Here is a 24728-nt window from a genome sequence, read left to right on the forward strand (position 1 = left end):
GCTGCGCCTCAAGCCCAAGCCCTTCAGCCGGCCGCGGGGGGTGATGAAAGAGCCTGGGGCGGACGGGAAGCGGGCGGGAAGCTCCGTCCTGCCCCGAAGGAGGCGGAGGGGAGAGGCGGGCCGGGGATAACCCGGGGTGTGAGCGCGGCCCTCAGGCCTTACAGGCGCCCGCAGCCCGAGGACACCCCGGCCCACGACCGGGCAGGCGCGGCGTAGACCCGCCGAGGGCCCCGACAGGGCCCAGACCCCGCTCCGCGGACACAGCCCCCGCCCGTAACGGCGGCGGAGCCGGAGGAGCCCCCCGCGCCGGGCCCGCTCCCCTCAGCGCCGCCCCGCCCCCTCCCCCGCGCGGCGCAAACAAACAACACGGGGGGGCGGGGGGAGATAATGGGCGGGAAAGGTTTCTCTCCTTCCGTTGGCTGCTCGAGCTGTCTGTCGGCGAGGCCCCGCCCCTCGCGGAACGGCCAGTTCTCTCTATTCGCGATTGTTCACGTCACTCCGCTGCACCGCCCACGGGCTCGAGCTGTCGGGGACGCTCCCCCGCCCTCACCCCTGCGTGCCGTGTGCAAAGGAAAAACAGCCGTTAAACGGGCCGCCGGGCGGAGCTAGTGAGAGGGCAAGAAGCGGTGCCGGGATTGGCGGTAGCGATATGTTCAAACTAGTATGGGATGTCTTGATTGGTTTGGGGCCGCCGCGGCAGGCCGGGCTCCCTCCTCGCGCTCGGGAGGGTTATTGTCTGGCGGCTCCTGAGGCGGCTCCAGCGCGGACTCGGGACCGGAGCTCAGGCGGCGGCGGCGGCACCATGGTGAGTGGCGGGGACGGCGGCTGAGCTCGGTCCGGCTCCTCCGAGGGTGCGGGGGGGGTGGGGTGCTCCGGGGCCGGTACCGGAGCCGGTGGGAGGCGGAGGCCGAGCGCGGCGGCGGGGTGGCCTGGCCGGGGCGGCTGGCAGAGGCCCGGAGGTGACAGGGGCGCCCGGGAGGCGGTTGGAGCCGCCGCTGTCAGCGGGGAGCCGCGTCCGGGGTCGCCCGCCGCTCCTCTCGGCGAGAGGCCGGGGCGGGGGGGGGGACACAGGACACGACGGGTGGGCCCTGTGCCGGGCTCTGTCACCGATCCGTGACCTTGGGCACGGCGCCGCTGCCTGCCCTTCCCGAGGGGCTCCCCGGGAGCCTCCCTTTGACCAGGCGTCTGGAAGTGCGCCGAAAACCGCTTCAGCCCCCCCACCCCCCCGCGCTCCCCGGGGCTGCCGCCGTTGTGTAACCGAAGCCTCTCGCCGACTTTGGCGGGGCCCTTCCGGAGAGGATGTGTGCCGCTTCCCGGCAGCCCCGGACCCCAGCGATCGGGCCGGCGGGAGGCGAACGGCAGAGCCGGTGACTCCCTTGTGCTGTCAAAGCTTTCCCGGAGAGGCTGGGAGACACCGTGACTGCCTTTACTTCACCGGTTACGGTTTTGGAGGGAAACCGCTGCTTTTTACAGCTACTTTCTGCACTTAATATATTTTAAAAGTTGATTGTGTAGTAAGGAAGTGACTGTCAGGGGCTGAGCGAGGAGCGAGTGGCCCGAGGGACGTCTGTCAAGCGGCCGGGCCACCTTCCCCACGTAGCCCCAGCCCCAAGGAATGTTTGGTTTCCACGGTGTAAATTCTAACCGACATCTCCGACATCTGTTGGCACTCGGCACGGCTCGCTGGTGGCTTCCCAAGGAAAAGTCTGGCTCTGTGGAGGGGAGAAGGCCGGGGTTTAATCCTCCCTGGTGCCCCGCGCGTCTGAAAGTTTTGTGGAAGTCAGGGGCGCAGGGTCTGTAACCGTCGCTTAGATACGGGAGATAAGGGCCCCGATTGCTGAGGGGGTTAACATGGAAACGTTCTGTGCGATTACGCAACTCTCACCAGCGCTGGAGGATATCTTGGTACCTTGTGGCAACAGATAAAAAGTTGCTTTTTGAAGTATTTTAGTCTTGTTTGAAACAAGAAGGAGGAGGGGAGGAAAAAAAAAAAAAAAAAGTTGTTTGCCGGCTGCAAGAGACTCAGCATGTTCGGTCCGTGTGGGGACGCGCTGCCAGTGAGCAACCTCGGTGGGGAGAAGGGAAGGAGACATCGCGTTCCTGTGCGGTCCCTTCAGACGAAGAAGCGAATCGCTGCCGTCTCCGACCTAACTGTGCCCCCGCCAGCCCTCCTTCTCCCCAGGAAGAGAAGGAAATCTCCGTGCTGCAAACAGCACGTTCGTCAAGGAGCCCTTGTTTCTCTGCCGGGACCGTGGCCGGGAGGGGGATGAGCTTCCACAGGGACCCGGTGGCGGCTGGGCTGTGGGAAACTGTTGCGGCAATTCCTCTGCAAACCCTGCAGAGGGTTTAGACGTTGGTGAAGGTGGAGACAAACCTCAGGACTTCTGCTGTGAGACTTTTCTTCCTTATTTTTAGTCCAATATCGTGGAAAGAACCATCAGGTGGGCAGCTGCCGGCTGGAAAACTTGACGGAGAAGTGGGAAAGTTCACAGCTGACTGATAAAAGCCCTCGGTGTGAACAGCCAGGGCTCTTCCCAGAGCTGTCTTTTATTTCTAGAGGGAGGAAATATCCACGTATCCTCCCTCCTGATTTTTGAAGTTTTGCTGAGTGATGTTTTCTACTGATAAAAGTAACTCCTGACGCTTCACCGCACCAAAGGGAGCGTCGACTCGGCGCTTCAAAGCATTTCTGGACACATCTCCAAGTCACCCCTCTGCTGCTCTCCTAACAAACCGGAGCCAGCCCCTTCTAAAGACACTCCTGTCCTGGCGTCGGCTGCCAAAACACCCAGCGGGTTTGCCGGCTGCCGCCGTTCCCGCAGCTGGATCTCCGGTGCTGCCACAGGGAGGAACTCAACCTGCGCTCGGTGCCGTGGGATGCCGGCCCGGCTCCTGCTGCCCTTGCCCAGCGCTGCTCCACTTGTTTTATTGCCTCCAGATGAAATATCTTCCCCTTGCGATGAGGGGAAGATATTTTTTTTTTTTTTTCCTAATGTTTGAGTTTAAACTGGGCTGTCACTCCCCAGCTGGCGTGAGCTCAGACGTCTCCATGTTAAGCCAGTGCCTTGTTTTAAGGATTAACGTGGTCAGTTCGCGTCACCTCGGTCTCCTGGGGATCTCTGGATCCTGTGGTTTCTCCTAAATGAACGGGAAGGGCTGGTGGCAGCTTTCAGCTGCCTCACAGCGAGATGTAATTCCTTTTTTTTTTTTTTTTTAAGAGGATGGGGATTGTAGGATTAATGCGCAGTGCAAAAATGGGGATTACAAATACAGATACTTTTAGGGCTCTGCTTTCCCTTTGCAGGGGCTGTACGAGGGCTTCCTGCTCATCGTGGGCTGGGAGACCTAATTTTGGGGGTTATAGTTGCTGTTGTTTCTTCAACGGGCCAGATTTTGGGTTGAGAACTGCAGGTTTGGGTACTGCGTGGCCGTTAAATGTTATTCCCATCTTTGAGAGACAGTTCCCTTCTCCCTCTGGTAAAAAACACGTGTTCAGCGGAACGTCCTCCTTCACATGGGAGGACACGGGCTCTTCCCAACGACCCTGCTGCCTGGCCTGCTACTCTCACCTTCGTTAGAAGCAGCTCTCGTTAACTATCAGTGACGTCGCATTCAATATCCCTTGAATCAATGGATTTCCTTAAAGCGGATGTGCAAGAGCCCGGCAAACCCACATTTGGTTCTTCCTCTTTTCTCGGTGGCTTCCAAACTCTCACACTTCAGGGTTTCAGCTGCTCCCCGCAACGTGATTTTGGTTAAATCTGTGATTTCTGGCGCTCCCTGATGATTTTCTGCTCCGGAGCAGGACAGGAATTGCCCTTGAATCCTGCAGGTCTGGGCTGCAGATTCCTACGTGCAGAAACAGGATCGTATGCCTTCCGAGCTGAGAAAATGAGTCTGGAATCGGACTGTTCTCACAACTGTGCTGCTGCTGCAAAAAAAAAAACCCCACCAAAACCCAACAACAACCCCAAAGAGGTTTTTTTGGGCTGGTTTCCCTCCATTTGGTGTTTCTGAAAAATAATGGGAACAGCGGTAGCAGGAAATGAGACTCCCGGGGTGATAAAGCAGCCACCGCACCTCTCGAACCTCCCCTCGTCCCCTCAAATTTGCCTCGTTTTTGGTCGTTTGAGAGGCAACAAGTTTCCTGCAGCAGCAGAGAGCGTGTTTGCCTCTGGATTATGGTGCAGCAGGTCTCTCTGAGTTAATTAAGGTTAATTAATGGGCGCGTTTCTCTCTTGCAGGCTGGTGGCAAGGCGGGAAAGGACAGCGGGAAGGCCAAGGCCAAGGCCGTGTCGCGCTCACAGAGAGCCGGGCTGCAGGTAAGGCACAACCACGCCCGCTGGCTCCCCGATTTCAATGTAAAACGGGAATTTTTGAGTGAAACCTCCACTTCTGGGAGGCAGGTTTGCCCCAACCCCCGCCCCCTTTTTTTTTGTTTTGTTTGTTTTCCTGTAAAACCTTAACATTTTGTGATTTGTGTCGTGGTGTTAATGGCATTACAGGAGCTCCTGGAAGCCATAGACGCGCAGGGCGGGGATTCGCTTGGGTCAGAAATGAGCGGTGTAGGGTGCAATGGTGTGAACGTGTAGGCGGCTATAGGTGCTAACGAGGTGTCGATCTCTCCCACCCCCAGTTCCCCGTGGGCCGGATCCACAGACACCTGAAGACTCGCACCACCAGCCACGGGCGAGTGGGTGCCACCGCTGCCGTCTACAGCGCCGCCATCCTCGAGTACCTCACTGCCGAGGTAGGTCCTACCAGAGGTGGGGGGGGGAACAAACCCCCACCCCAAAACCCCCCAAAAAATCATTTCCCTCGGGATCCCGAGTGTCTTTCCGATTTCTCGGCAGGTGCTGGAGCTGGCGGGCAACGCTTCGAAGGATCTGAAAGTCAAGCGGATCACTCCCCGTCACTTGCAGCTGGCGATCCGTGGCGATGAAGAGTTGGATTCCCTGATCAAAGCCACCATCGCCGGTGGAGGTGGGTATCGTCCTTGCACCCCCTTCCCTCGTTGGGAATTTTAGAATGAGGAGGGAAGAAAAAAAAAAAAAAAAAGAGAAAATAGACAGGAATTGGGCGCTGACGGTAGGTGGGGTGAGCCGGAGCAGGAGGAAACGTATCGCCGAACTCTGCTGGGAGTTGAGGATTTCTAGGAGCGGGTTTTTATTTTTTTGGGAACTCTGCGAGCGGCTGATGGGGAATCCTCCTCTTCTCTCCGCAGGTGTCATCCCCCACATCCACAAGTCTCTGATTGGAAAGAAGGGACAACAAAAAACGGCGTAGAGAGGGGGAAAAAAAAAAAATTTAAGCGGCCCGCTCCCTCCCGTCGTCGTACTGTACCTGGGACAGAAGAAATCTTGGGGCTACGTCGAATTTTTTTAAAGGAATAGTTCAAAGGAAGAGCATAGACAATTGACTGTAGAAGGAGGAAGGACGGGTTTGGGCTTTAGATTGGGAGTTTGAGGCAAAGTTGTACCTTGTTGGTGTGAGCGAGGGGCTCGGCTGCTCCCCGGGGTTTTATACAAAAATGGAATGGATAAACCATTTTTTACAAAAAAAACCAAAACAAAACACCAAACTATGCCTCTCCTGGGGGGGGAGGGGGGGGAGGAAGGCTGCCGGGGGCAGCGGGTGGGGGTGAGGGGACGGGGAGGCGGTAACCGGGACCCCGGGACCGGGGGGGGGGGGGGTGCGGGCACGGGGCTCTCCCGCGCCAAATGCAAATGTAACCCCGCCCCTTATGCAAACATAGGAGGCGCGCTGCCCCGCCCATGTACACATAAGGAGATGGGCGGGGCCTGCCCCAAGGCTCCGCCCCCCGCCCCGCATGGCCGGGGCTGGCAGGGGGGCCCGTCCGTCCTGGCCACGCGGGGCCTTGCCCAGCCCGCCCCTCACCGTGGCCCGTCCAGGCTGCCGGGCAGCCCTGTCCCGCCACGCCCCAGGGAGACGCCGGCTGGGCCGCACCTGGCCGGGAGCCGGCCGGGAGCCAGGCAGGTGCCGCAGGGCAGAGGAGGGAGCTGGGAAGGCTCCAGCACTGGCAACACCAGCGGCCGGTTGCATCAGGCGCCAAAGAGGCCCCGCTGGCCCTGGGTGCCGTCCACCGCCCTGCCGCAGCCTCAGACCCGTCCCACCGGGCCGCAGCGCCTCGGGCGGCCTCGGGGACGCGGTACAGGCCGGTGGGGCCTTGGCCGTGGCGGTGCTGCCACTGCCGCATCACAAGATGGCGGCGTGAGGCGTTGGGGTGGGGCCGGGGGGGGGGGGCGGCGGCCGGGCGGGGCGCGGGGAGCCGGTACCGGGGGGCGGCGGGGGCTCAGGGCCGCACAATGGCGGGGCCGCTCAGCCCGCAAGATGGCGGCGGGGAGGGGCTGTCTTCTCTGCCCGTGCACGGCGCCTCTGCGCATGCGTGTCCCGCGCCGCCCCGGTGCGCATGCGCTCGCCGCCCCGCGCCTCCTGGCGGCGTGGGAGGCTCCATGAGGCCGCACCGGGGGAGGGGGGAGGGGGGGGCGCGGCGGGGGACGCCGGTTCCCCCCCGCCCCGCCGCGCTGCGGACTGAAGGGCGGACGGTCCGGTCGACCTCTCAAGCCCGCTCGCCGCTCGGTTGGCCGCGGGGAACGCGGGGCAGCCGCAGCGGGGGGAGGCCGCGCTCGGCGTTACGTAACCCGCCTCCCCCGCCCGCCTGCAGTGGTTCGGCCGCCCCGCCCCCCCCGCGGCAGATTCGGCGCTCGCTATTGGTGGGAAGAGGCGACGAGGCGGGGCGAGGAGGGTATAAATACAGGCGGGGGTCGGGCTGCTCCTACCGCCACAGTCACCGCGCCCCGCCGCCTCGCGCTCTGCCCGCGCTCCCGCCCGCTGCCGCCGCTGCTGCTGCTGCTCTTCCTCCTCCTCCTCCTCCTCCTCCTCCTCCGCCATGAACGGTCAACTCAACGGCTTCCACGAGGTGTTCATCGAGGAGGGCACCTTCCTCTTCACCTCCGAGTCCGTGGGCGAGGGGCACCCAGGTGCGGGCCGCGGCGGGGCGGCGAACGCGCAGGCGCGACCCGGCGGCGCGCGGGAGGGGGGGGGGAGGAGGAGGAGGAGGGGAGGGGGCGCGCGCGCCCGGCTGGGGGAGGGGGAGGGGAGGGGAGGGGAGGGGGGTCCTGGCGGACAGGTTGGGGGGGGGGGGCGGTGACGCCACCGGGCGCGCGCGCAGTGCGGGACGGCGCGCGCCGCATTGCGGGCCCCGGCGCGCACGTGGTTACCGCCTGGGGGGGGGGGCGGGGTGTGTGTGAATGCGGGGCACGAGACACAGCGGGGGGGGGGGGGGGGTCTTACCTGGTGACGCAACGGTGACGGGGGGGGGCCCCGCCGTGACTCAGCCGTGACTCAGCAGCTCCCGGTGTGCCCCCCCCCCCCCCCACCCCCGTAAGCTGCCGGTCCGAGCGCCGCGGGTCCCGTGTCCCCCCCCCCCGCCCCGGGCAGGCTCCCGGGCTGCAGCGCGGCTGCTGGGGCCCGGCCAGGCCCGGCCAAGGGGGCAGGGGCCGGGGGGCGCCGCCCGCAGCGCACCCTGCCCCCCCCGCGGCTCTCCCGGGGTGATGGAGCGCCCTGTCCCTGCCCGGGGGCTGCTCAGGGCTCCCCGGACCTGCCCCGCGGCTGGAGGGTGGGGACCCCCGCGGGGGCTGTTTTGGAGCCCCCTAAGCCCCCGGGCCGTGTCAGCGCCGTGCCATGGCGTGCCGGGCTCCCTCCCTGCCTTTGTGTCGCCGGTTTGGGGCACATGACTGCAAAGCTGCGCGGGCAGCTGCCACCCTCTGCCTGCAGGCAGCTGCCAGCACCCGCTGCCTGGGTGCTCCCTGAGTCCCGGCCAGCCGTCCCGCCCAGCGCCCCGCAGACGCGGCCGGGTTCCTGTCACCCCGCAGCGTAGGTAGCTCCGGCACCCGCACGGCCCCGTGGCGTAGCCGAACCCCTGCGGCTGGTCTGGGGGGTACCTTCGGGGCTCCCCCCTTCGCTGGAAGGGCTCCCCGCGCCCCAGGTCACGGGAAGAGGAGTTCAGCGCCTGTGCGCGGGTGTAAGGGCTGTTCCCTCGCTCTTCCACCCCGAGATGCGGCCGGGGGAGCTGCCTCCCCTCGCCCCAGCGAGGCGCTGCCTCATCCTCTCCCAAATCCGGCCCGAAAGGTCGCCGCCAAGGACGTCCGCCGTCCGAGGGAAGTTGCTTATTCACCGTCTAGCCCCGAGCAGCACTTGGGAAGCTCCAGGAGCGGGAGGGGGCTCTCCCTCTCCCAGAAAAAAACCTCCTGGGTACTGGAGGGAACTGGGTACGCAGTGGGAGCCGGCCGGGCGCGCTCCGGGGCAGCTGCCGGCACCAGGCACCCCGGGAAGCTGGCACGCGCTGCGTTGGGAAAGCCGGGGCTGGAGACGGGGGCGACGGTCCCCTTCGGCGATGCCGTAGGTGGCTGACCCCAAGCTCTGCTCCGACTGTAACCGGAGCTTAACTGGAAAATGCCTGAAATTCCAGGCTAATAACCCGTCGCGGGGACAAGGCGAGGGCTGTGTGCGCTGCGGGAGGCTGCCGGCTTAAGGGGAGGCTTGTGCTTGGCCGCGGCTCCGGCTCCCGGCTTAGCGCGGACGCGGCTGTGCCGAGGGCGAGCGGCTCAGGAAGGAAGGGCCGGGCCGGGCCGTGACGGCCTCTCGTTGTCTGTGTCCCCTCCCCAGATAAAATCTGCGATCAGATCAGCGACGCTGTCCTGGACGCCCACCTCAAACAGGACCCTGACGCCAAGGTGGCTTGTGGTGAGTCGCTCCCTGGGGACGTGGGGCGACGCTGGCGCTGGCTGGGTGACGCCGGTGCTGACATCCTCGTCCTTCCCTCCAGAAACGGTGGCGAAGACGGGGATGATCCTGCTGGCGGGGGAGATCACCTCCCGGGCTGCTGTTGACTACCAGAAGGTGGTCCGGGACACCATCAAGCACATCGGTTACGACGACTCCTCCAAAGGTACGTGCCGAGGGGGTCACCGGCTCGCCGCCGGCACGGGGTTCGGCACGCCGGGCTCACCGCAGCCTCCGCTCCGCTGCAGGCTTCGACTACAAGACGTGCAATGTGCTGGTGGCCTTGGAGCAGCAGTCGCCCGACATCGCCCAGGGCGTCCACCTGGACCGCAGCGAGGAGGACATCGGCGCCGGGGACCAGGTGAGTCTCTGCGCCGCGTGAGCTGCCGCGTTTCAGTCGGAGTTGTCACGGCTTCATCGCGCCCTCCCTCTGCCGCAGGGCCTGATGTTCGGCTACGCCACGGACGAGACGGAGGAGTGCATGCCCCTCACCATCGTCCTGGCGCACAAGCTGAACGCCAAACTGGCCGAGCTGCGACGTAACGGCACGCTGCCCTGGCTGCGACCCGACTCCAAGACGCAGGTGAGGGCCTCGCCGGGAGCCCCGTCCCCAAAACCGCTCCTCGGAGTCCCCAAACCTTTGGCCTCATCCCCTGACGCCCCGGACTTCCCCCCCGGCAGGTGACGGTGCAGTACATGCAGGACCGCGGCGCCGTCATCCCCATCCGGGTGCACACCATCGTCATCTCGGTGCAGCACGACGAGGAGGTGTGCCTGGACGAGATGCGGGACGCGCTGAAGGAAAAGGTGATCAAGGCGGTGGTGCCGGCCAAGTACCTGGACGATGACACCATCTACCACCTCCAGCCCAGCGGCCGCTTCGTCATCGGCGGCCCCCAGGTAACGATGGCGGCTTTCCCGGCGAAGCCGTGCCGGCACGGTGGTACCGGCACGGCAGTGAACGGCGTTGTCCCTCCCAGGGTGATGCCGGTCTGACCGGCCGCAAGATCATCGTGGACACCTACGGGGGCTGGGGGGCCCACGGCGGCGGCGCCTTTTCGGGGAAGGATTACACCAAAGTGGATCGCTCGGCTGCCTACGCCGCGCGCTGGGTGGCCAAATCCCTGATCAAGGCCGGGCTGTGCCGCAGGGTGCTGGTGCAGGTGGGTGCCGGCGGGTCCCTCCCCCTTCCTGGTGCTTTCGGGGCGGGGGGGGTTTCTCGGAATTAATCTGTGTGTGTCCCGTGTCCCCCCCCCCCCCGCCCCGTAGGTCTCGTACGCCATCGGGGTGTCCCACCCCTTGTCCATCTCCATCTTCCACTACGGCACCTCCCAGAAGAGCGAGCGGGAGCTGCTGGAGATCGTCAAGAAGAATTTTGACCTCCGCCCCGGGGTGATCGTCAGGTAACGGGCGCCAGAGAAGGGGGGGGCACACGCGCCGCTGGGAGAGGAAGGGTGTGGGGGCGGTCGGGGACACACAGACCGGGGCGGTGGCATCACGTTGGGGGTCCCCTCCCCGGCCCCGGAGCAGCCGCGGTCACCGCCTGGTGCGACTGGAACCGGCAAGGAGAGCCGCTTATGCCGGAAGATAAAAAGCGCTTTCGGGCGCGGACGGGGGTAAGTATCCGCCGAGAGCCGAGCGCTTGGAGCTTCTCCGGCTTCTCGGGGGTTTTTTTGGAGGGGGGGCAGCCGGGGAAGCCCCAACCGCCCCCCGGGGATGGGGAGGAGACGGAGGCGACGCCGCAGACCCCCCGGCCAGGCAGGGAAGGGGCGAGCGTGCGGCCGGATCCTCTTTACTGAGTTGAGGACTTGTATATTCCAGGGATCTGGATCTGAAGAAGCCCCTCTATCAGAGGACCGCAGCCTATGGCCACTTTGGTAGGGACAGTTTCCCTTGGGAAGTTCCCAAAAAACTAAAATACTGAAAGAAAAAAAAAAAAAAAAAGCCTTGTTAGGCTTTTTCCCCCCACTCCTGCGGGCGTAGGTTACAGAGAAGCTCGCGGGCTCTGGGGGAAAGAGCTCCTGGGCCCCCCCAGGCTCTCCTGGCCCCGTGTCCCCCCCTTTTTTCTCTCTCTTTCTCTCTCTCTCACCATCGTTTCGGTTGCGTGGGGACCACGCGCGGCCTCGTGCCTCTCCCCGAGCTCCCCCCCCCCGCCTCCGTCTGTCGTCCCCCCCCTCCTCCGCGGCCGCCCATCCCTCCTCCGACTTATTTTTAAACAACAAAAAAAAATCTCGTGTGACGTCTGAGCTCGGCAAAACGCCCCCGAGCGCTCCCCCCCTGCCCCCCCCGACTCTCGCTGTCCCGCTGGGGGGGGGGGGAAGATGTGACGCCGCCATTTCGGCGTGTCCCCCCCCTTTCCCGCCGGGACCTCATTGGTGCTGGTTTTGTTCTTAACCCCGATTTTAAACCTCTTCTCTCGGAGGATGCACATTTTGGGGGGTGTGTGTGGGGTAAACGGTGTTAAACCTGCCCCCCCCCACCCCCCCACCCCAAATCCCCTCTGCGGGTTTGGTACCGGAGGAAAAAGTTTTATGGATTTTGTTGGTTTTTTTTTTTTTCTTTATAAGAAAGCTGAAACGAGTCCACAACTGCACAACCCCCCCCCTTCCCGCACCCAGCTCGGCGCTGAGGCGGGGGGGGGCGGGTGGAGGGGCTCAGCCGACCTTTATGTATTTTGGGGGGGGGGGGGAAAGGGGAGGGATTTGGCCCTTCATACTTGAACGTTTTTTTTCTAGCGGTGTATTTATTGTGTGCTGAGGCGCGGGGCGTGAGTACAGAGAAGCCCCCGGGCTCAGACGGCAGCTCTTGATTTTCCTGAAAGCCCCCCCCGCCGGCACCCTCACCCCCCCCCCTCCAGCTGCCTTTCCCCTGCCCCCGAGGAGGCCGAGCTGGTCTCCGAACCGGGGTGAAAAAGGGAGAAATCGGGGTTTTTTTTAATTGATAGAGGAGGGGAGAGGGGCAGGCAAACGCTGGGGCTGCCCGGCCCCGGGACCGCGGCGCATTTGGCCGGTGTGGTACAGAGAAGCCGGCTTGTTTACCTGCCCGTCCCGGGGGGCCGGTGCCCCCCCAGAAGTGCCTTGGTGGGGTGGGGGTGATGGCAGGGGGGCTTTCTCTTTTATTTTTTTTTTCTTTCTTTTAATATTTTTCTGGAGGTTTTATTACATTTGTTTCGATTTCACCGATTCCAAAACGAAACTTAAAAAATAAAAACTGCTGGGTTCGACCGTACCTGTCTGAGCCTGAGGAAAGGGGGGGGGGGGGGGGGCGGCAGCTTAAAAAAAACCCCGAGTTTATTTGGGGTGATCAGAGCTCGGGGCTCCCCTGCTCTGGCCGAGCGTCCTCTTCCTCGCCGCGCCAGTTGGCGAAGGCCACCTCCTGCGCCAGCTGCTCCAGGGCCGGCCGGCCCAGCGCCAGGTTGCGGAGGGAGATGCAGGTCATCAGGGCGCTGCAAGGGGGGGGGGAGTCAGTCATGGAGGGGGAAATGAAGGGGGAAACCAGTGGTTTTTTTTTTGGGGGTGGGAGGTGTCTCACCTGCGGCGGAAGAGGTAGAATTTCTTGCGGAGGAAGCGGTGGAGGCGCTGGGCCAGGCCGGCCTCCCGCCGCCGGTTCTGCTCCTCCAGTCGCCGCTGCCGCCGCAGGAACGCCATCACCACCGGGTCGGCCGCAGCCCCCGCCACCGGCGGCTCCCCCAGGATGGGCCGCAGCTCGGGGGGCAGCGGCTCCTTCTCTGCGTGGACGAGAAGGGGGGGTGAGCTGAGGGGCGGGGGGGGGGGTGTCCCCAGGACCCCACCCAACCCTGGCGCTCACCGGTGCCGTTGCGCACGCGGTCCCGCAGCTCCTGCAGCCGCGTCAGGTTCTGCTCGAGCGCCAGCGCCGTGGTGTTGACGTAGAGGTACATGTAGCAGGAGGGCTCGGCCGACACCGTGTGCACCTTGTGGTACTGCCCCGCCGGCAGCTGCGCAAGGGGGGGGCCCTCAGCACCCGCGGGGACACCCCACGGGCCCCCCCCGTGTCCGTGTCCCCTCACCTGCATGCCCTCGCCCTCACGCAGGGAGCGGTTGTGCTGCTGCTCCACCAGCTCCACCAGCACCTCTCCCCGCAGCACCCGCAGGCTGGTGTTCCCCAGGTCCTCGCTGACAAAGTTCTCCAGGTGCAGGCCTGGGGGGCGGGAAACCCCCAAAAAAACCCCAAAATAAAAAAAAAGGTGGTGCAGCCCCTCTTCCCCCCCCCCCCCCAAACCCAGGGGCTCCCTGTACCGGGGAAGTCGGCGATGAAGACGGCGTCGGTGTGCCCGTCCAGCTGGCTCTCCAGCTCCTGCAGCCGCTCCCGCCAGGGCGACAGCTCCAGCAGCAGCGGCAGCAGCCAGGGCGTGGGGGACCAGGGCGACCAGGGCGCCCGCACCAGGTCCACCCGCGGGTCCACCAGCCTGCGGGGACGGGCTGTCAGCACCCCACAGCCCCCCCGCCCTGCTACCCCCCCCCCCCAAACCCTCCCCACCCCCCGAAACCTCTGCTGGAAGCGGTCGTTGATGGAGACCCAGACGTCGAAGTAGATTTGGGGCTGGGAGACGTTGTAGCGGGGCAGGAGGCGGCTCAGGCAGGTCGAGTATTGCTTCAGCATGTCCGCGTGGTCCTTCCAGCGCCGGCTCTGCGTGAACACCTACCCGGGGGGGACGATGGGGACACCCCCGTCCCGTCCCCTGCGTTCCCCCCGCCCTGCCCCGGGGTCCCCGCTCACCCCCGGTTTGAGGTAGCCCACCTCCCCGGTGAGCCCGTCGCGGTAGGTGATCTTGACGTGCTGGTGGAAGCGGGAGTGAACCATCATGTCCCAGGAGTAGCCGTAGAGGCCGTTGGTCCAGTTGTTGTAGCCCTGGCGGGGGGGGGGGAGAGGCGGGGGGACAGGAGACACGGGGAGGGGGTGACACCAGGGGACAGCCATGTCCCCACCCCACAGCAACAAGGAGGGGGGGGCCCCTGTACCCCCCCCATCCCCTGGGTGAGCCTCCTCCCCTGGCAGTGCCCCCCAATAACACCCCCCTTACCCACCCTGTGTGTGTCCCCCCCCTTGCTAACACCCCCCTGAGCGCTGCCCCGTGCCCCCCAGCAGCCCCCCACCCCACCCCCCCAGCCTCAAGGGTCCTTTCATCCCCGTGTGCCCCAAAAATGCCCCCCCCAAACACCCTCACATCCCCAAAACCGCCCCCCATCTCCCCAAAACACCCCCTCGCCCCTAGCCGTGCCCCTCTGTGCCCCCCCCAACGCCCCCACCTGGGTGATGAAGTGGGAGTAGGGCAGGAAGAGCTGCTCCAGCACGTAGAGGAGGGTGAAGGCGGCGGCCAGGTGCTGGCGAGGCCGAAGGCCCCCCCGCCGTGTCCCCCGCTCCCCGTAGTGGCAGTCGGGGCTGGGCCGGGGGGGCTGGGTGCTGGGCAGGACCCCCCGCAGCCAGGGCGGGCAGCGGGCGCAGAGGCGCCGGGGCCAGCTGGGGTGGCAGAACAGCCCGCTGCTGGCCAGCATGGTGTAGGGGAACATCCCTGGGGGGGGGGGACACACACGGGACACTTGGGGACCCCCCCGGCCACACAACAGGGTCCCTGAGGGGGGTGGGGGGGCAGCTGGGCCCTCCTGCCCAAGCTGCGGGCGATTCGGGGGGGTGCGGGAGTGTGCTCTGCGTGTGTGTGTGTCCCCCCGCGTCTCACCGATGCTGAAGAGCTGGGAGTTCATGCAGTGGAAGTAGGTGACGAAGAAGAGGGCGAGGGGGCGGGTGGCGTCGAAGAAGAGGAGGAAGCCGGCGGAGAGGTCGAGCACCAGCCCCCCCCCGTGCACCACCAGCAGGCTGGTCATCTCCTCCGACAGCACCAGCCTGCGGCAGGGCCATCACCCTCCTCATCCTCATCCTCACCGCGTCACCGTCACCCTCCTCATCCTCGCCCCGTCACCCTCATCCTCGCCCCGTCCCCGTTAGCCCATCACCCTCCTCATCCTCATCCTGTGCACCATCACCCTCCTCATCCTCGCCCCGTCACCTTCATCCCCGCCCCGTCCCCGTTAGCCCATCACCCTCTTCATCCTCGCCCCGTCCCCCCCCACCGCCCTCCTCATCCTCACTTGAAGGGTGCGAAGAGCCAGTGGCGGGCGAGGGACCCCATGGAGTAGCCGCCCACCCAGTCGGCGTCCAGCTTCTTCAGCCCCGCGATGAAGTAGACGATGAAGATCTGGGGGGGGGGGAGGAGAATGGGTGATGGGGGAGGGGTTGGGGGGTGGTCCCAGAGGGGCACCCGGGGCGGGGGAGGGGGACAGGGCACCCCACCTGCGCGCGCAGCAGGGTGTAGTTCCACAGCGGCACGTGGGCGTTCCTCTTCTGGGGACGGAGGAGCCCGTCCAGCGACCTGCGGGGACACGGGGCGTAGTGGGGACACGGGGTGGGGGGACACGCACCCCCGGGACAGGGGGTAACCATCGCCCCACGGCGACCCACGGCCGGGGGACCCGGGACCTGCGCTGCCCCAGGGCCACCCTCCCCGCTGGGCGCCCTACAGAACCCCCCCCGGGAGCCCCAGTCGCACCCCACGGGTGCCTTGGGGGAGCCCCCCGGGGTGCCGGCGGCGGTGCCCACCCGTAGCGGTCGGCGCCCAGCAGCGCGAGCTGGAAGGCCAGGAGCCCGTAGAGGTAGGAGTGGTTGTTCCAGGAGGTCTTGTCCAGCAGCAGCACGTACCAGTACGGCCCCAGGAAGGCGGCGCAGCTCAGGCGGTAGCAGCACCCCGCCATGACGCCCAGCGCCCCTGCGGGCACCGCAGCCCTCCTGTCCCCGTCCTTCCCCCCGGGGTCCCCTCCTGTCCCCGTCCTCCCCCCAGGTCCCCATCCTTCCCCCCAGTTCCCGTCCCCGCTCCCCCCGGTACCCGTCCCCATCCCCAGCACATGTCCCCCCGTCCCGGTGCCACCCCCTGGTGCCCGTCTCGGGCCCCGTCCCCCTTTGCCGTCCTGGTGCCTGTCCCGGAGACGGGGCAGCTTCCCGCCTGTCCCCATCCCGCCCCGGTTCCCCCCCCGTCCCCATCCCCAGGGTGACGCTCGCCCCGCTCCCGTCCTGTCCCCGTCCCCAGGGTGACGCTCGCCCCGCTCCCGCCCCGCGCCCCCCGTACCCAGGAACATGACGGCGTAGAGCAGGTACATCCAGTCGAGGGGCAGCGGCCGCAGGAAGGGCAGCAGCGGGAACCGACAGACCTCCAGCCCGTCCAGGAACCGCTGGTCCAGCTGGGCCAGGCCCCGCTCCTGCGGCACGTCCAGCGCCATCAGCAGCCCTGCGGCCGGGAGGGCGGTCAGCGAGCCGGGCACCCCCCGCCCCCGGGCGGACACTGACCCCCCCGACCGACCTTCGCTCCGGTGGTGACGTGTCCGGGCCCGCACGTCCCGACCCCCCCCGGGCCTGGGACCCCCCCGGGCCCCCCCAGTACCCCCTCACCCCCGGTACCCCCCGGTCCCCCCACAGCCCCCCGGGCCCCCCCGCACCCCCGGTACCCCCAGTACCCCCCGGACCCCCGCAGCCCCCCGGTCCCCCTCACCCCCGGTACCCCCTCACCCCCGGTTCCCCCTCACCCCCGGTCCCCCCGCAGCCCCCCGGGCTCCCCAGTACCCCCCGGTACCCCCCGGCCCCCCGGTCCCCCCGCAGCCCCCCGGCCCCCCTCACCCCCGGTACCCCCTCACCCCCCGGTCCCCCCGGTCCCCCCACTGACCCCCCCCCCCGTTTCACCCACCGAAGGCGGCCCGGAAGGCCCCGAGCGCGGCGGGGTCTGTGGGCCGGTGCAGCAGCCGGACGAAGCGGTGCCACCGCGCCAGGTCCCGCAGCTCGAAGCCCAGGAGGCGCCGGGCCAGGCCGGGGCCGGTACCGGGACCCTTGGCGGGGCCGGGGGGGGCCGGGGATCCCCCCCCCGCCGCCGCCTCCTCCCGCTCCGGCCGCCTCCGCCGCGCCGGGCCTGCGGGGGGGGTCAGGGGTCAGAGGTCAGAGGTCAGAGGGCACCGGCACCCCCCCCCCCCGCCCCGGTTCTCACCCGCCGCCGCCGCCGCCATCGCTCTGGCCCCGCCCCCCCGCGCCACACGTCACGCCACGTCACGGGGCGCGGCCGCCAATCGCCACCGCCCCCCCCCCGGCGCGAGGGGCGGGGGGCGCGCGCCTCCCCCTCCCCTATCCCCTCTGACCCCCTGACCCCGCCGCGACCCCTGACCCCGCCGTCACCCCCCACCCCGGGCCCCGCCGCGACCCCTGACCCCGCCCCCCGGTCCCGCCGCTCCCGGAAGCCCCGAGCGGGGCGGGGTCAGGGGTCAGGGGCCGCGGCGGGAGCGGAGCGGAGCGGCCCGGCCATGGTGGGCCCGGGGGGGGCTGCGGCACATGGGGGGCGCCCGGGGGGGGTCTGGGGTGCGTGTGGGGCACCTATAGGGTGCTGGGGGGGCCCATGGGGTGTCCATAGGGTGCCTATAGGGTGCCCATAGGGTGCTTGGGGAAGTGCCCAGGGTGCCCATAGGGTGCTCGGGGGGTGCCTGTGGGGGTCTGGGGTACATGTGGGGCACCTATAGGGTGCTGGGGGTGCCCATGGGGTGTTTAGGGTGCCCATAGGGTGCTCGGGGGTGTCTGTGGGGTGTTCGGGGGGTCCCTATGGGGTGCTGAGGGGTGCCCAGGGTGCCTCTGGGGTGCTCGGCAGGCGCTTGGGGTGGATGTGGGGTGGCTCTGGGGTGCTTGGGGGGTGCCTATAGGGTGCTTGGGGGGTGCATATGGGGGCTCTGGGGTACATACGGAGTGGCTAGGGGGTGCTTGGGGTGCCTGTGGGGTGCTTGGGGTGCCTATGGGGTGCCTGTGGGGTGCCTGTGGGGTGCCTATGGGGTACTTGGGGTGCCTATGGGGTGCTTGGGGTGCCTGTGGGGTGCCTATGGGGTGCCTGTGGGGTACTTGGGGTGCCTGTGGGGTGCCTATGGGGTACCTGTGGGGTGCCTGTGGGGTACTTGGGGTGCCTGTGGGGTGCCTATGGGGTACCTGTGGGGTGCCTGTGGGGTACTTGGGGTGCCTGTGGGGTGCCTATGGGGAAGTGGCCAGGGTGCCGGTGGGTGCTGGTCAGGTGCTGGGTGTTGGTGCGGAGTGCTCGGGGGTGCTATGGGATCCATATGGGGTGCTGGGGGGTGCTGGGGGGTGCCCGGGGTGTACAGGAGCGCCTGAGGTGCCCATAGGGTGCTTGAGGAAGGGCCCGGGGTGCACGTGGGGTGCTTGGGGTGGGTGTGGGGTGCTCAGGGTGCCCATGGGGGGGCCTGGGGTCCGTATGGGGCGCTCAGGCGTCTATATGGGGTGTCTATAGGGTGCCTGGGGGGGATATGGGATACTTGGGGTGCCTATAGGGTGCCTATAGGGTGCTTAGGGAAGTGCCTGGGCATCATATGGGGTGCTCGGGGTGGATATGGGGCGCTGGGGGTGCCTTTGGGTGCCCGGGGGGTACGTGGGTGCTACGGGGTGCTCGGGGGCGGGTACGGGGTGCCTGTAGGGTGCTGGGGGGGCATTGGGGTCCCTGTGGGGCGCTGGGGGTGCCACCGGCCGCCCGCCCTGACGCCTGCCCCACACCACCAGGCGGGCAGCATGGCGGGCAGCGTTGCGGGCAGCGTTGCGGGCAGCGAGGCGGGCAGCGAGGCGGGCAGCGGGCGCGTGCGGGCGCTGCAGCGGGAGGTGGAAGGCGTCAAAACCATCATGACCCAGAACGTGGAGCGGATCCTGGCGCGGGGCGAGAACCTCGAGCAGCTCCACAGCAAGAGCCAGGACCTGGAGGCCACGGTGCGGGGGGGGCGGGGGGGGGGGGCGGCCACGGGGTCCCCGAGGTGACACAGGGACCCCCTGGGTGGCACCGGCTCCTCGGGCCGGTGCTGGGACCCTGGAGGGGACGGGGGGTTGTGGGACGTGGGGTCCCCGGGGGTGAACCCGGAGGGGGCTGCAGGGCGCTTGGGTGGCAGGGGGGGGTCCCCGGGGTGGCAGGGGGGGTCCCTGGGGTGGCAGGGGGGGTCCCTGGGGTGGCACATCCCGGGGGTCACAGGGGGGGTCCCCAGGGTGACGGGAGGGTCCCTGGGGTGGCAGGGGGGGTCCCCGAGGTGGCAGTGAGGGTATCTGCAGGGTGGCACATCCCAGGGGTCACAGGGGGGGTCCCCGGGGTGATGGGGGGGTCCCCGGGGTGGCAGTGAGGGCATCTGCAGGGTGGCACATCCCAGGGGTCACGGGGGGGGTCCCCGGGGTCACAGGGGGGGTCCCCAGGGTGACGGGGGGGTCCCCGGGGTGGCAGGGTGGCACATCCCGGGGGTCACAGGGGGGGTCCCCAGGGTGGCAGGGGGGGTCCCCAGGGTGGCACATCCCAGGGGTCACGGGGGGGTCCCCAGGGTGACGGGAGGGTCCCTGGGGTGGCAGTGAGGGTATCTGCAGGGTGGCACATCCCGGGGGTCACAGGGGGGGTCCCCGGGGTGATGGGGGGGTCCCCGGGGTGGCAGGGGGGGTCCCTGGGGTGGCAGTGAGGGTATCTGCAGGGTGGCACATCCCGGGGGTCACGGGGGGGGTCCCCGGGGTGGCGGGGGGGGTCCCCGTGTCCCCCCTGAGCGACGTCCCTGCAGTCGGAGCACTTCAAGACGACGTCGCAGAAGATGGCCCGCCGGTACTGGTGGAAGAACGTGAAGCTGCTCGTCATCCTCGGCCTCGTGGGTGCCATCGTCCTCATCCTCATCATCCTCCTGGCCACCGGCACCATCCCCACCTAGAGCCCCTGTCCCCCCCCCGTGTCCCCGAGGAATACAGGGGTGCCGAGTGCCGCGGGGCCGGCTGTGTCTGTGGGGGGGGGACACGCGTGGGCACGGGCAGCGCGGGGCGGGGAGCGGTGCCGGGCGGGCGGCTGGCGCGGGGGGACAAAGGGCGCAGTGTTGGTGGCACCGGCACCCTGCCGGGGCGGGACGGGGGGGGGGGGTGTCCCCGGGGGAAATGGGGGTCCCTGAGGGGGATGTGGGGGCGTGGGGGGGACATGGGGGGTCCCGGGGGGACATGGGGGGGGTCCCGGGGGGACATGGGGGGTTCTGGGGGGACGTGGGGGGTTCTGGGGGGACGTGGGGGGTTCTGGGGGGGCCCCCCCTTTCTGGGGGGCTGTAGGGACAGGGGGGTCTTTGGGGGACCCACGTCTGGGGGGGCCTGGGGGACACACCCCCCCCCCACCTGGGGGCTGTAGGGACCTGGGGGGCTGAGTGGGGGGTGCCGGGGGGCCCGGGGCTGCGGGGCCGGGGGGGTCCCGGCGGTTCCCACCCACGGGGGGTCCCGAGGACACCCACCCCGGGGGGCGGCGGGGCCGGGGGTGCCCGGGGGACACACACACACGGTCCCGTCCGTGGCCCCGGGGGTGGGGTGGGGGGGGCGGTCCCGGTCCCTCCCGCCGGGGGCGGCCGCTGGGGCTCGGGGCGGGGACGGGACGGGACGGGACGGGACGGGCGCTCCGGGACCGGCACCGGCCCCGCGGACCATGGTGAGCGCCGGGGGGCCGGGCGGGGGGAGGCACGGACCCCCCCGGGCTCTGGGGGCCGCCCCGGTCCCGGCCGCCCCCCGGTTCTTCCTGCTGGGGGGGGGGGGGGAAGGTCCCGCGTGGCACCGCCCGTGTCCCCCCGTCGTGCCCGTCCCCGTGTCCCCCCCTCCCAGCGCCGCGTCCCCACGCTGCCACGGCCCGGGGGGGCCCGGGGGACCCTCCTCGCTGTGCCGGTGTCCCCGTGTCCCCACGTACCCCGTGCACCCCATTGTCCCCATTATCCCCATTGTCCCCATTGTCCCCGTGTGCCCCATTGTCCCCACATACCCCATTGTCCCCATTATCCCCATTGTCCCTGTGCACCCCATTGTCCCCACGTACCCCATTATCCCCATGCCCCCATTATCCCCATTATCCCCATTGTCCCCGTGCCCCCATTATCCCCATTGTCCCCATGTCCCCATTGTCCCCATTATCCCCATTATCCCCATTGTCCCCGTGCCCCCATTATCCCCATTATCCCCATGCCCCCATTATCCCCATTATCCCCATTGTCCCCGTGCCCCCATTATCCCCATTATCCCCATGCCCCCATTGTCCCCATTGTCCCCGTGCACCCCATTGTCCCCACGTACCCCATTATCCCCATGCCCCCATTATCCCCATTATCCCCATTGTCCCCGTGCCCCCCATTCCCTGGGGTCCCCCATGCGTCCCCTTCCCACGTTACCGTTGTCCCCACGGTTCCCCCCCCCCCCAGTGTCCCCCCGTCCCCGGGGGGGGGTCCCGTTCCCCTCGCGGTGCCGGTGTCCCCACTCGCGTGTGCGCCCCGTGTCCCCAGGCGGGGCTGGCGCGGTGCCAGCGCGAGGCAGAGGAGGTGACGGAGCTGATGAAGCAGAACTTCACCCGGGCGCTCGAGCGGGACGGACGCCTCCGCGACCTCGACAGCCGGGCCCAGGAGCTGCGCGCCATGGTGGGCACACGGGGCACCTATAGGGACGTATAGCTCGGGGGGGGGGGGGGCACACACCCATGGGGGACACTACAGGGACATATAGCTCTGGGGAGACACTCTATAGGGACATATAGCCCTGGAGGGGACACTGTAGGGACATATAGCTCTGGGGAGACACTCTGTAGGGACATACAGCCTTGGGGGACACACTACAGGGACATATAGCTCTGGGGAGACACTCTATAGGGACATATAGCCCTGGAGGGGACACTGTAGGGACATACGGCCTTGGGGGACACACTATAGGGACATATAGCTCGGGGAGGGGGCGCACGCACCCATGGGGGACACTACAGGGACATATAGCTCTGGGGGGGACACACGTGCTGTAGGGACATATAGCCCTGGGGGACACACAGTATAGGAACATATAACCCTGGCAGACACACCACAGGGACATACAGCCTTGGGGGGGACACAGTATAGGGACATACAGCCCTGGGACACACACACTATAGGGGACACACACCATAGGGACATATAGCCCTGGTGGGACACTATAGGGACACACAGCCCCAGGGGAGACGCACTATAGGGACATACAGCCCTGGGGGGGACACAGTATAGGGACATACAGCCCTGGGGGGCACGCTACAGGGACATATATCCCCAGGGGACATTACAGGGACATACAGCCCCGGGGAGATACACTATAGGGACATATAGCCCTGGGACACACACACTATAGGGGACACACACCACAGGGACGTATAGCCCTGGGGGACACTATAGAGCTATACCGCCCTGGAGGGGGGACAGCCCCGAGGACACATAGCCGTATATAACATATAGTGTTAGCAGGATGTATAGCCCCGAGGGAGGGGCGCAGCCTTGTGGGAAAGATGCTATAGGGCCATATAGCCCTGGGGGGGGCTTGGGGGGACACACACACACACTATAGGGCCATATAGCCTGGGGGGGGCTTGGGGACACACACACACACACTATAGGGCCATATAGCCCTGGGGGGGGCTTGGGGACACACACACTATAGGGCCATATAGCCCTGGGGGGGCTTGGGGACACACACACACACTATAGGGCCATACGGCCCTGGGGGGGCACTATGGGCCCCTACACCCCCCCGGGCACTCCAGGCCTATATGGCCCGGGGGGGGGGTACCCTATAGACCCCCCGCGCTGTCCCCGCAGGGCGAAGCCTTCACCCGCAGCACCTGGGCGGTGGCGCGGCAGCAGCGCAGGGGACACCGGCGCTGGCGCCGGGGGCTGGCGGCCATCGGCCTCGCCGCCCTCCTCCTCCTCCTCCTCCTCCTCCTCCTCGCCGTCGGCCTGGCGCTCTGGCTGCCGCGGCGGCCGCCCGTCCCCGTCGTCACCCCCGGTACCCCCCCCGCCCCCGGCGGGGACCAAGCCCCCGGCACCACGGGGAGTCTGGCAGCACTTTGGGAGACCCTACAATAACAAAGCAGCGGGGGCTGTTTTGGGGAGACCCTACAATAAATAAGAACCGGGACTTGTTTTGGGGAGACCCTACGATAACAAAGCAGCGGGAGCGGCGCTGGGGACACCCCGGCTTGTCCCCAGGGGTGGGGGAGGACCCAGACGGGTCCCTGGGGACACGACGGCACCTGGGGAGGGCAGGGGACAGGGGGGGACGGGGGTCCCTGGGGACATGGCACCCGTCGGCACCCACGGGGAGGGGGGGACGACCCCCCGGCACCCACGGCGACACGCCGGGTCCCTCCCGTGCCTCAGTTTCCCCGAGCAGAGCGACGCCGCGGCCTCGCAGCACCTTTATTGACGCCAGGCAGCAGCTGGCACCCGTCCCCTGGGGAGGGACACACACCCCCCCTGTCCCTGCCGGGGGGCGGGGGGGGTCAGCAGGGTCCCCCGGGGGGTGGCAGGGTCCCCCGGGGGGGGGTCGGCAGCGTCACCCCGTCCCTCGGCGCTTGCTGAGCTCGTCCTGCACGCGCTGGCAGAGGGCCCGGCGCAGGGCGGGCTCCAGCGGGCTCCGGGCGCACACCCGCCGCGTCACCTCCTCCGCGCTGTCCCCCTGCGGCACCCCGTCACCCGTGGGTGCCCCGACATGCCGCCCGGCCCTCGCCCGCCCCTTGCACCCATGGGTGCCCCCCACCTTCCCTCCCGGGGGCCGGGGGCGGCCGGCGGGGTCCCCACCTGGTGCACGATGACGGCGGTGACGCGCCCGTCGTCCCCCTCGTACTCCAGGCAGAACAGCCGGGGCCCGCGGGTGTCGGCGGGGGGGGGCCCCGGGCTGGCGTCACCCCCGGGACCCCCTGCGGCGGCGCCTGCACCCTCAGGCCCACCCTTGGGTGTTCCCCCCCCATCCCCAACCATCTCCTGGGTGCCCCCCCCCCACATCCCAGCCCACCCTGGGGTCCCCCCCCCCCCCAGGGGTGCCCCCCCATCCCCAACCATCTCCTGGGTGCCCCCCGTCCCCGTCCCAGCCCACCCTTGGGTGTTCCCCCCCCCCCAGGGGTGCCCCCCCATCACTCCCATGGGAACCCCCCCATGTCCCAGCCCACCACGGGGTCCCCCCCCAGTGCCCCCCCCATGGGTGCCCCCCATGTCTCAGCCCACCCGGGGGTGCCCCATCACCCTCCCCCCACCCCTGGGTGCCCCCCCTGAGCCCCCCCCATCTGTCCCCACCCAGGGGTGCCCCCCCCATCCCCACCCTTGGGTGCCCCCCCCCCCATGGCTGCCCACCCCCACCCATGGGTGCCCCCCCTGAGCCCCCCCCCCCCCCGATCTGTCCCCACCCATGGGTGCCCCCCCCCCCCCCCCCCATGGGTGCCCCCGCTCACCGGGCCGGCGGGGCCGGTACACCTGCTGGTCGGGGCGGCGGGGCCGGGGGGGGGTGGGGGTGAGCCGGCCCCGTGCCCGCCCCCGCGCCTGCCGCACCGCCCGCTCGTAGGCGTCCCTGCGCACCGGGGGGACCGGGGGTTACCGGGGGGAGGCCGGGGGGACCGGGGATGTCACGGGCGGTGGGGGGGGGGGGGGAGAGGAGGCCGGGGCCGCGCTGGCCCGTTGGGGTTGAGGGGCCCCCGGAGGCCCCGGGCCGGTTCAGGACCCCCGCCGGTGCCGGTACCTGGCGATCTGGTTGCGACGGATGTGCCGCACGAAGCCGTGGCTCATATCCAGCCGCCCGCCCGGCCGGCAGCGCCAGCCCGCGGTCGCCTCCATCAGCAGCCGCCGCCGACGCCGCCGGGAACGGCCTGCAGGGGTGGACCGCGGGCGGAACTGCCCCGCCGGTAACGGGACGCGGTCCCTTTAAAAGCCCCGCCGGCCGCCGCGGGCCCGGCGCGCATGCGCAGGCGCAGAAGAGGCGTTGCCCTCCCCGGCGGCCGCGCACATGCGCAGTAACGATGACGCCACGGCGGTGGCCGCCGGTGGGCCGGCAACGCATGCGCAAAGAGGCTG

General features: G+C 68.2%; 6 protein-coding genes across 7 annotated transcripts; 4 read left to right on the forward strand and 2 right to left on the reverse strand.

Annotated features, from left to right (window-relative positions):
- The first annotated feature begins 634 nt into the window (after nucleotides 1–634).
- LOC104640876 (histone H2A.V) lies at nucleotides 635–5574 on the forward strand. The gene is made up of 5 exons (XM_075736416.1): nucleotides 635–805; nucleotides 4245–4322; nucleotides 4637–4750; nucleotides 4854–4983; nucleotides 5225–5574. The coding sequence occupies exons 1-5, from the start codon at nucleotides 650–652 to the stop codon at nucleotides 5284–5286; spliced, it is 540 nt and encodes a 179-aa protein (XP_075592531.1). The 5' UTR covers nucleotides 635–649; the 3' UTR covers nucleotides 5287–5574.
- Nucleotides 5575–6783: 1209 nt separating this feature from the next.
- Nucleotides 6784–12033, forward strand: MAT2A (methionine adenosyltransferase 2A). Its single transcript, XM_075736760.1, has 9 exons — nucleotides 6784–7001; nucleotides 8689–8766; nucleotides 8849–8971; nucleotides 9054–9166; nucleotides 9245–9388; nucleotides 9487–9705; nucleotides 9786–9968; nucleotides 10075–10208; nucleotides 10627–12033. The coding sequence occupies exons 1-9, from the start codon at nucleotides 6911–6913 to the stop codon at nucleotides 10727–10729; spliced, it is 1188 nt and encodes a 395-aa protein (XP_075592875.1). The 5' UTR covers nucleotides 6784–6910; the 3' UTR covers nucleotides 10730–12033.
- Nucleotides 12034–12082: 49 nt separating this feature from the next.
- Nucleotides 12083–16857, reverse strand: GGCX (gamma-glutamyl carboxylase). The gene is made up of 15 exons (XM_075736759.1): nucleotides 16847–16857; nucleotides 16553–16771; nucleotides 15941–16099; nucleotides 15418–15583; nucleotides 15112–15190; nucleotides 14910–15016; nucleotides 14501–14664; nucleotides 14073–14335; nucleotides 13543–13674; nucleotides 13313–13464; nucleotides 13062–13231; nucleotides 12833–12963; nucleotides 12613–12760; nucleotides 12337–12532; nucleotides 12083–12250 (listed from the first exon to the last, which is right to left on the reverse strand). The coding sequence occupies exons 3-15, from the start codon at nucleotides 16089–16091 to the stop codon at nucleotides 12109–12111; spliced, it is 2001 nt and encodes a 666-aa protein (XP_075592874.1). The 5' UTR covers nucleotides 16092–16099; nucleotides 16553–16771; nucleotides 16847–16857; the 3' UTR covers nucleotides 12083–12108.
- A 161-nt stretch (nucleotides 16858–17018) lies between these two features.
- VAMP8 (vesicle associated membrane protein 8) lies at nucleotides 17019–19610 on the forward strand. Its single transcript, XM_075736763.1, has 3 exons — nucleotides 17019–17159; nucleotides 18406–18606; nucleotides 19428–19610. The coding sequence occupies exons 1-3, from the start codon at nucleotides 17157–17159 to the stop codon at nucleotides 19569–19571; spliced, it is 348 nt and encodes a 115-aa protein (XP_075592878.1). The 5' UTR covers nucleotides 17019–17156; the 3' UTR covers nucleotides 19572–19610.
- A 605-nt stretch (nucleotides 19611–20215) lies between these two features.
- LOC142598361 (vesicle-associated membrane protein 5-like) lies at nucleotides 20216–22808 on the forward strand. Its single transcript, XM_075736762.1, has 3 exons — nucleotides 20216–20320; nucleotides 21159–21290; nucleotides 22485–22808. The coding sequence occupies exons 1-3, from the start codon at nucleotides 20318–20320 to the stop codon at nucleotides 22749–22751; spliced, it is 402 nt and encodes a 133-aa protein (XP_075592877.1). The 5' UTR covers nucleotides 20216–20317; the 3' UTR covers nucleotides 22752–22808.
- Nucleotides 22809–23070: 262 nt separating this feature from the next.
- Nucleotides 23071–24679, reverse strand: C27H2orf68 (chromosome 27 C2orf68 homolog). Of its 2 annotated transcripts, none has more exons than XM_075736567.1 (4): nucleotides 24397–24679; nucleotides 24113–24228; nucleotides 23466–23596; nucleotides 23071–23343 (listed from the first exon to the last, which is right to left on the reverse strand). In XM_075736567.1, exons 1-4 carry the CDS (start codon nucleotides 24489–24491, stop codon nucleotides 23221–23223), a joined length of 465 nt encoding a protein of 154 aa, XP_075592682.1. In that variant the 5' UTR covers nucleotides 24492–24679; the 3' UTR covers nucleotides 23071–23220. The 2 variants fall into 2 exon arrangements, with proteins under 2 accessions (XP_075592682.1, XP_075592683.1); XM_075736568.1 differs by having other exon boundaries at nucleotides 23466–23584; nucleotides 24397–24672.
- Nucleotides 24680–24728: the final 49 nt, after the last annotated feature.

The sequence above is a fragment of the Balearica regulorum genome, chromosome 27, assembly GCF_011004875.1.
Source record: "Balearica regulorum gibbericeps isolate bBalReg1 chromosome 27, bBalReg1.pri, whole genome shotgun sequence".
Taxonomy (NCBI): Eukaryota; Metazoa; Chordata; class Aves; order Gruiformes; family Gruidae; genus Balearica; species Balearica regulorum.

Bases quoted from the DNA above. Each gene is read 5' to 3' on its own strand.
- C27H2orf68 (XM_075736567.1), bottom strand. From the start codon at position 24,491: ATGGAGGCGACCGCGGGCTGGCGCTGCCGGCCGGGCGGGCGGCTGGAT. The intron at 24,229-24,396 runs GTACCGGCACCG...CCCGGTGCGCAG, and splicing joins CGTCGCAACCAGATCGCCAG to GGACGCCTACGAGCGGGCGG. The intron at 23,344-23,465 runs GTGGGGACCCCG...GGGGTGCCGCAG, and splicing joins CCGCCGTCATCGTGCACCAG to GGGGACAGCGCGGAGGAGGT.
- VAMP8 (XM_075736763.1), top strand. The intron at 18,607-19,427 runs GTGCGGGGGGGG...ACGTCCCTGCAG, and splicing joins GCCAGGACCTGGAGGCCACG to TCGGAGCACTTCAAGACGAC.
- LOC142598361 (XM_075736762.1), top strand. The intron at 21,291-22,484 runs GTGGGCACACGG...CTGTCCCCGCAG, and splicing joins CCCAGGAGCTGCGCGCCATG to GGCGAAGCCTTCACCCGCAG.
- GGCX (XM_075736759.1), bottom strand. From the start codon at position 16,091: ATGGCGCTGGACGTGCCGCAGGAGCGGGGCCTGGCCCAGCTGGACCAG. The intron at 14,665-14,909 runs GTGAGGATGAGG...GCCCTGCCGCAG, and splicing joins TGGCTCTTCGCACCCTTCAA to GCTGGTGCTGTCGGAGGAGA. The intron at 12,964-13,061 runs GTACAGGGAGCC...CCCGCCCCCCAG, and splicing joins CTTCATCGCCGACTTCCCCG to GCCTGCACCTGGAGAACTTT.
- MAT2A (XM_075736760.1), top strand. From the start codon at position 6,911: ATGAACGGTCAACTCAACGGCTTCCACGAGGTGTTCATCGAGGAGGGC. The intron at 9,167-9,244 runs GTGAGTCTCTGC...CCTCTGCCGCAG, and splicing joins ACATCGGCGCCGGGGACCAG to GGCCTGATGTTCGGCTACGC. The intron at 9,969-10,074 runs GTGGGTGCCGGC...CCCGCCCCGTAG, and splicing joins GCCGCAGGGTGCTGGTGCAG to GTCTCGTACGCCATCGGGGT.
- LOC104640876 (XM_075736416.1), top strand. From the start codon at position 650: ATGTTCAAACTAGTATGGGATGTCTTGATTGGTTTGGGGCCGCCGCGG. The intron at 4,323-4,636 runs GTAAGGCACAAC...TCCCACCCCCAG, and splicing joins CACAGAGAGCCGGGCTGCAG to TTCCCCGTGGGCCGGATCCA. The intron at 4,751-4,853 runs GTAGGTCCTACC...ATTTCTCGGCAG, and splicing joins TCGAGTACCTCACTGCCGAG to GTGCTGGAGCTGGCGGGCAA.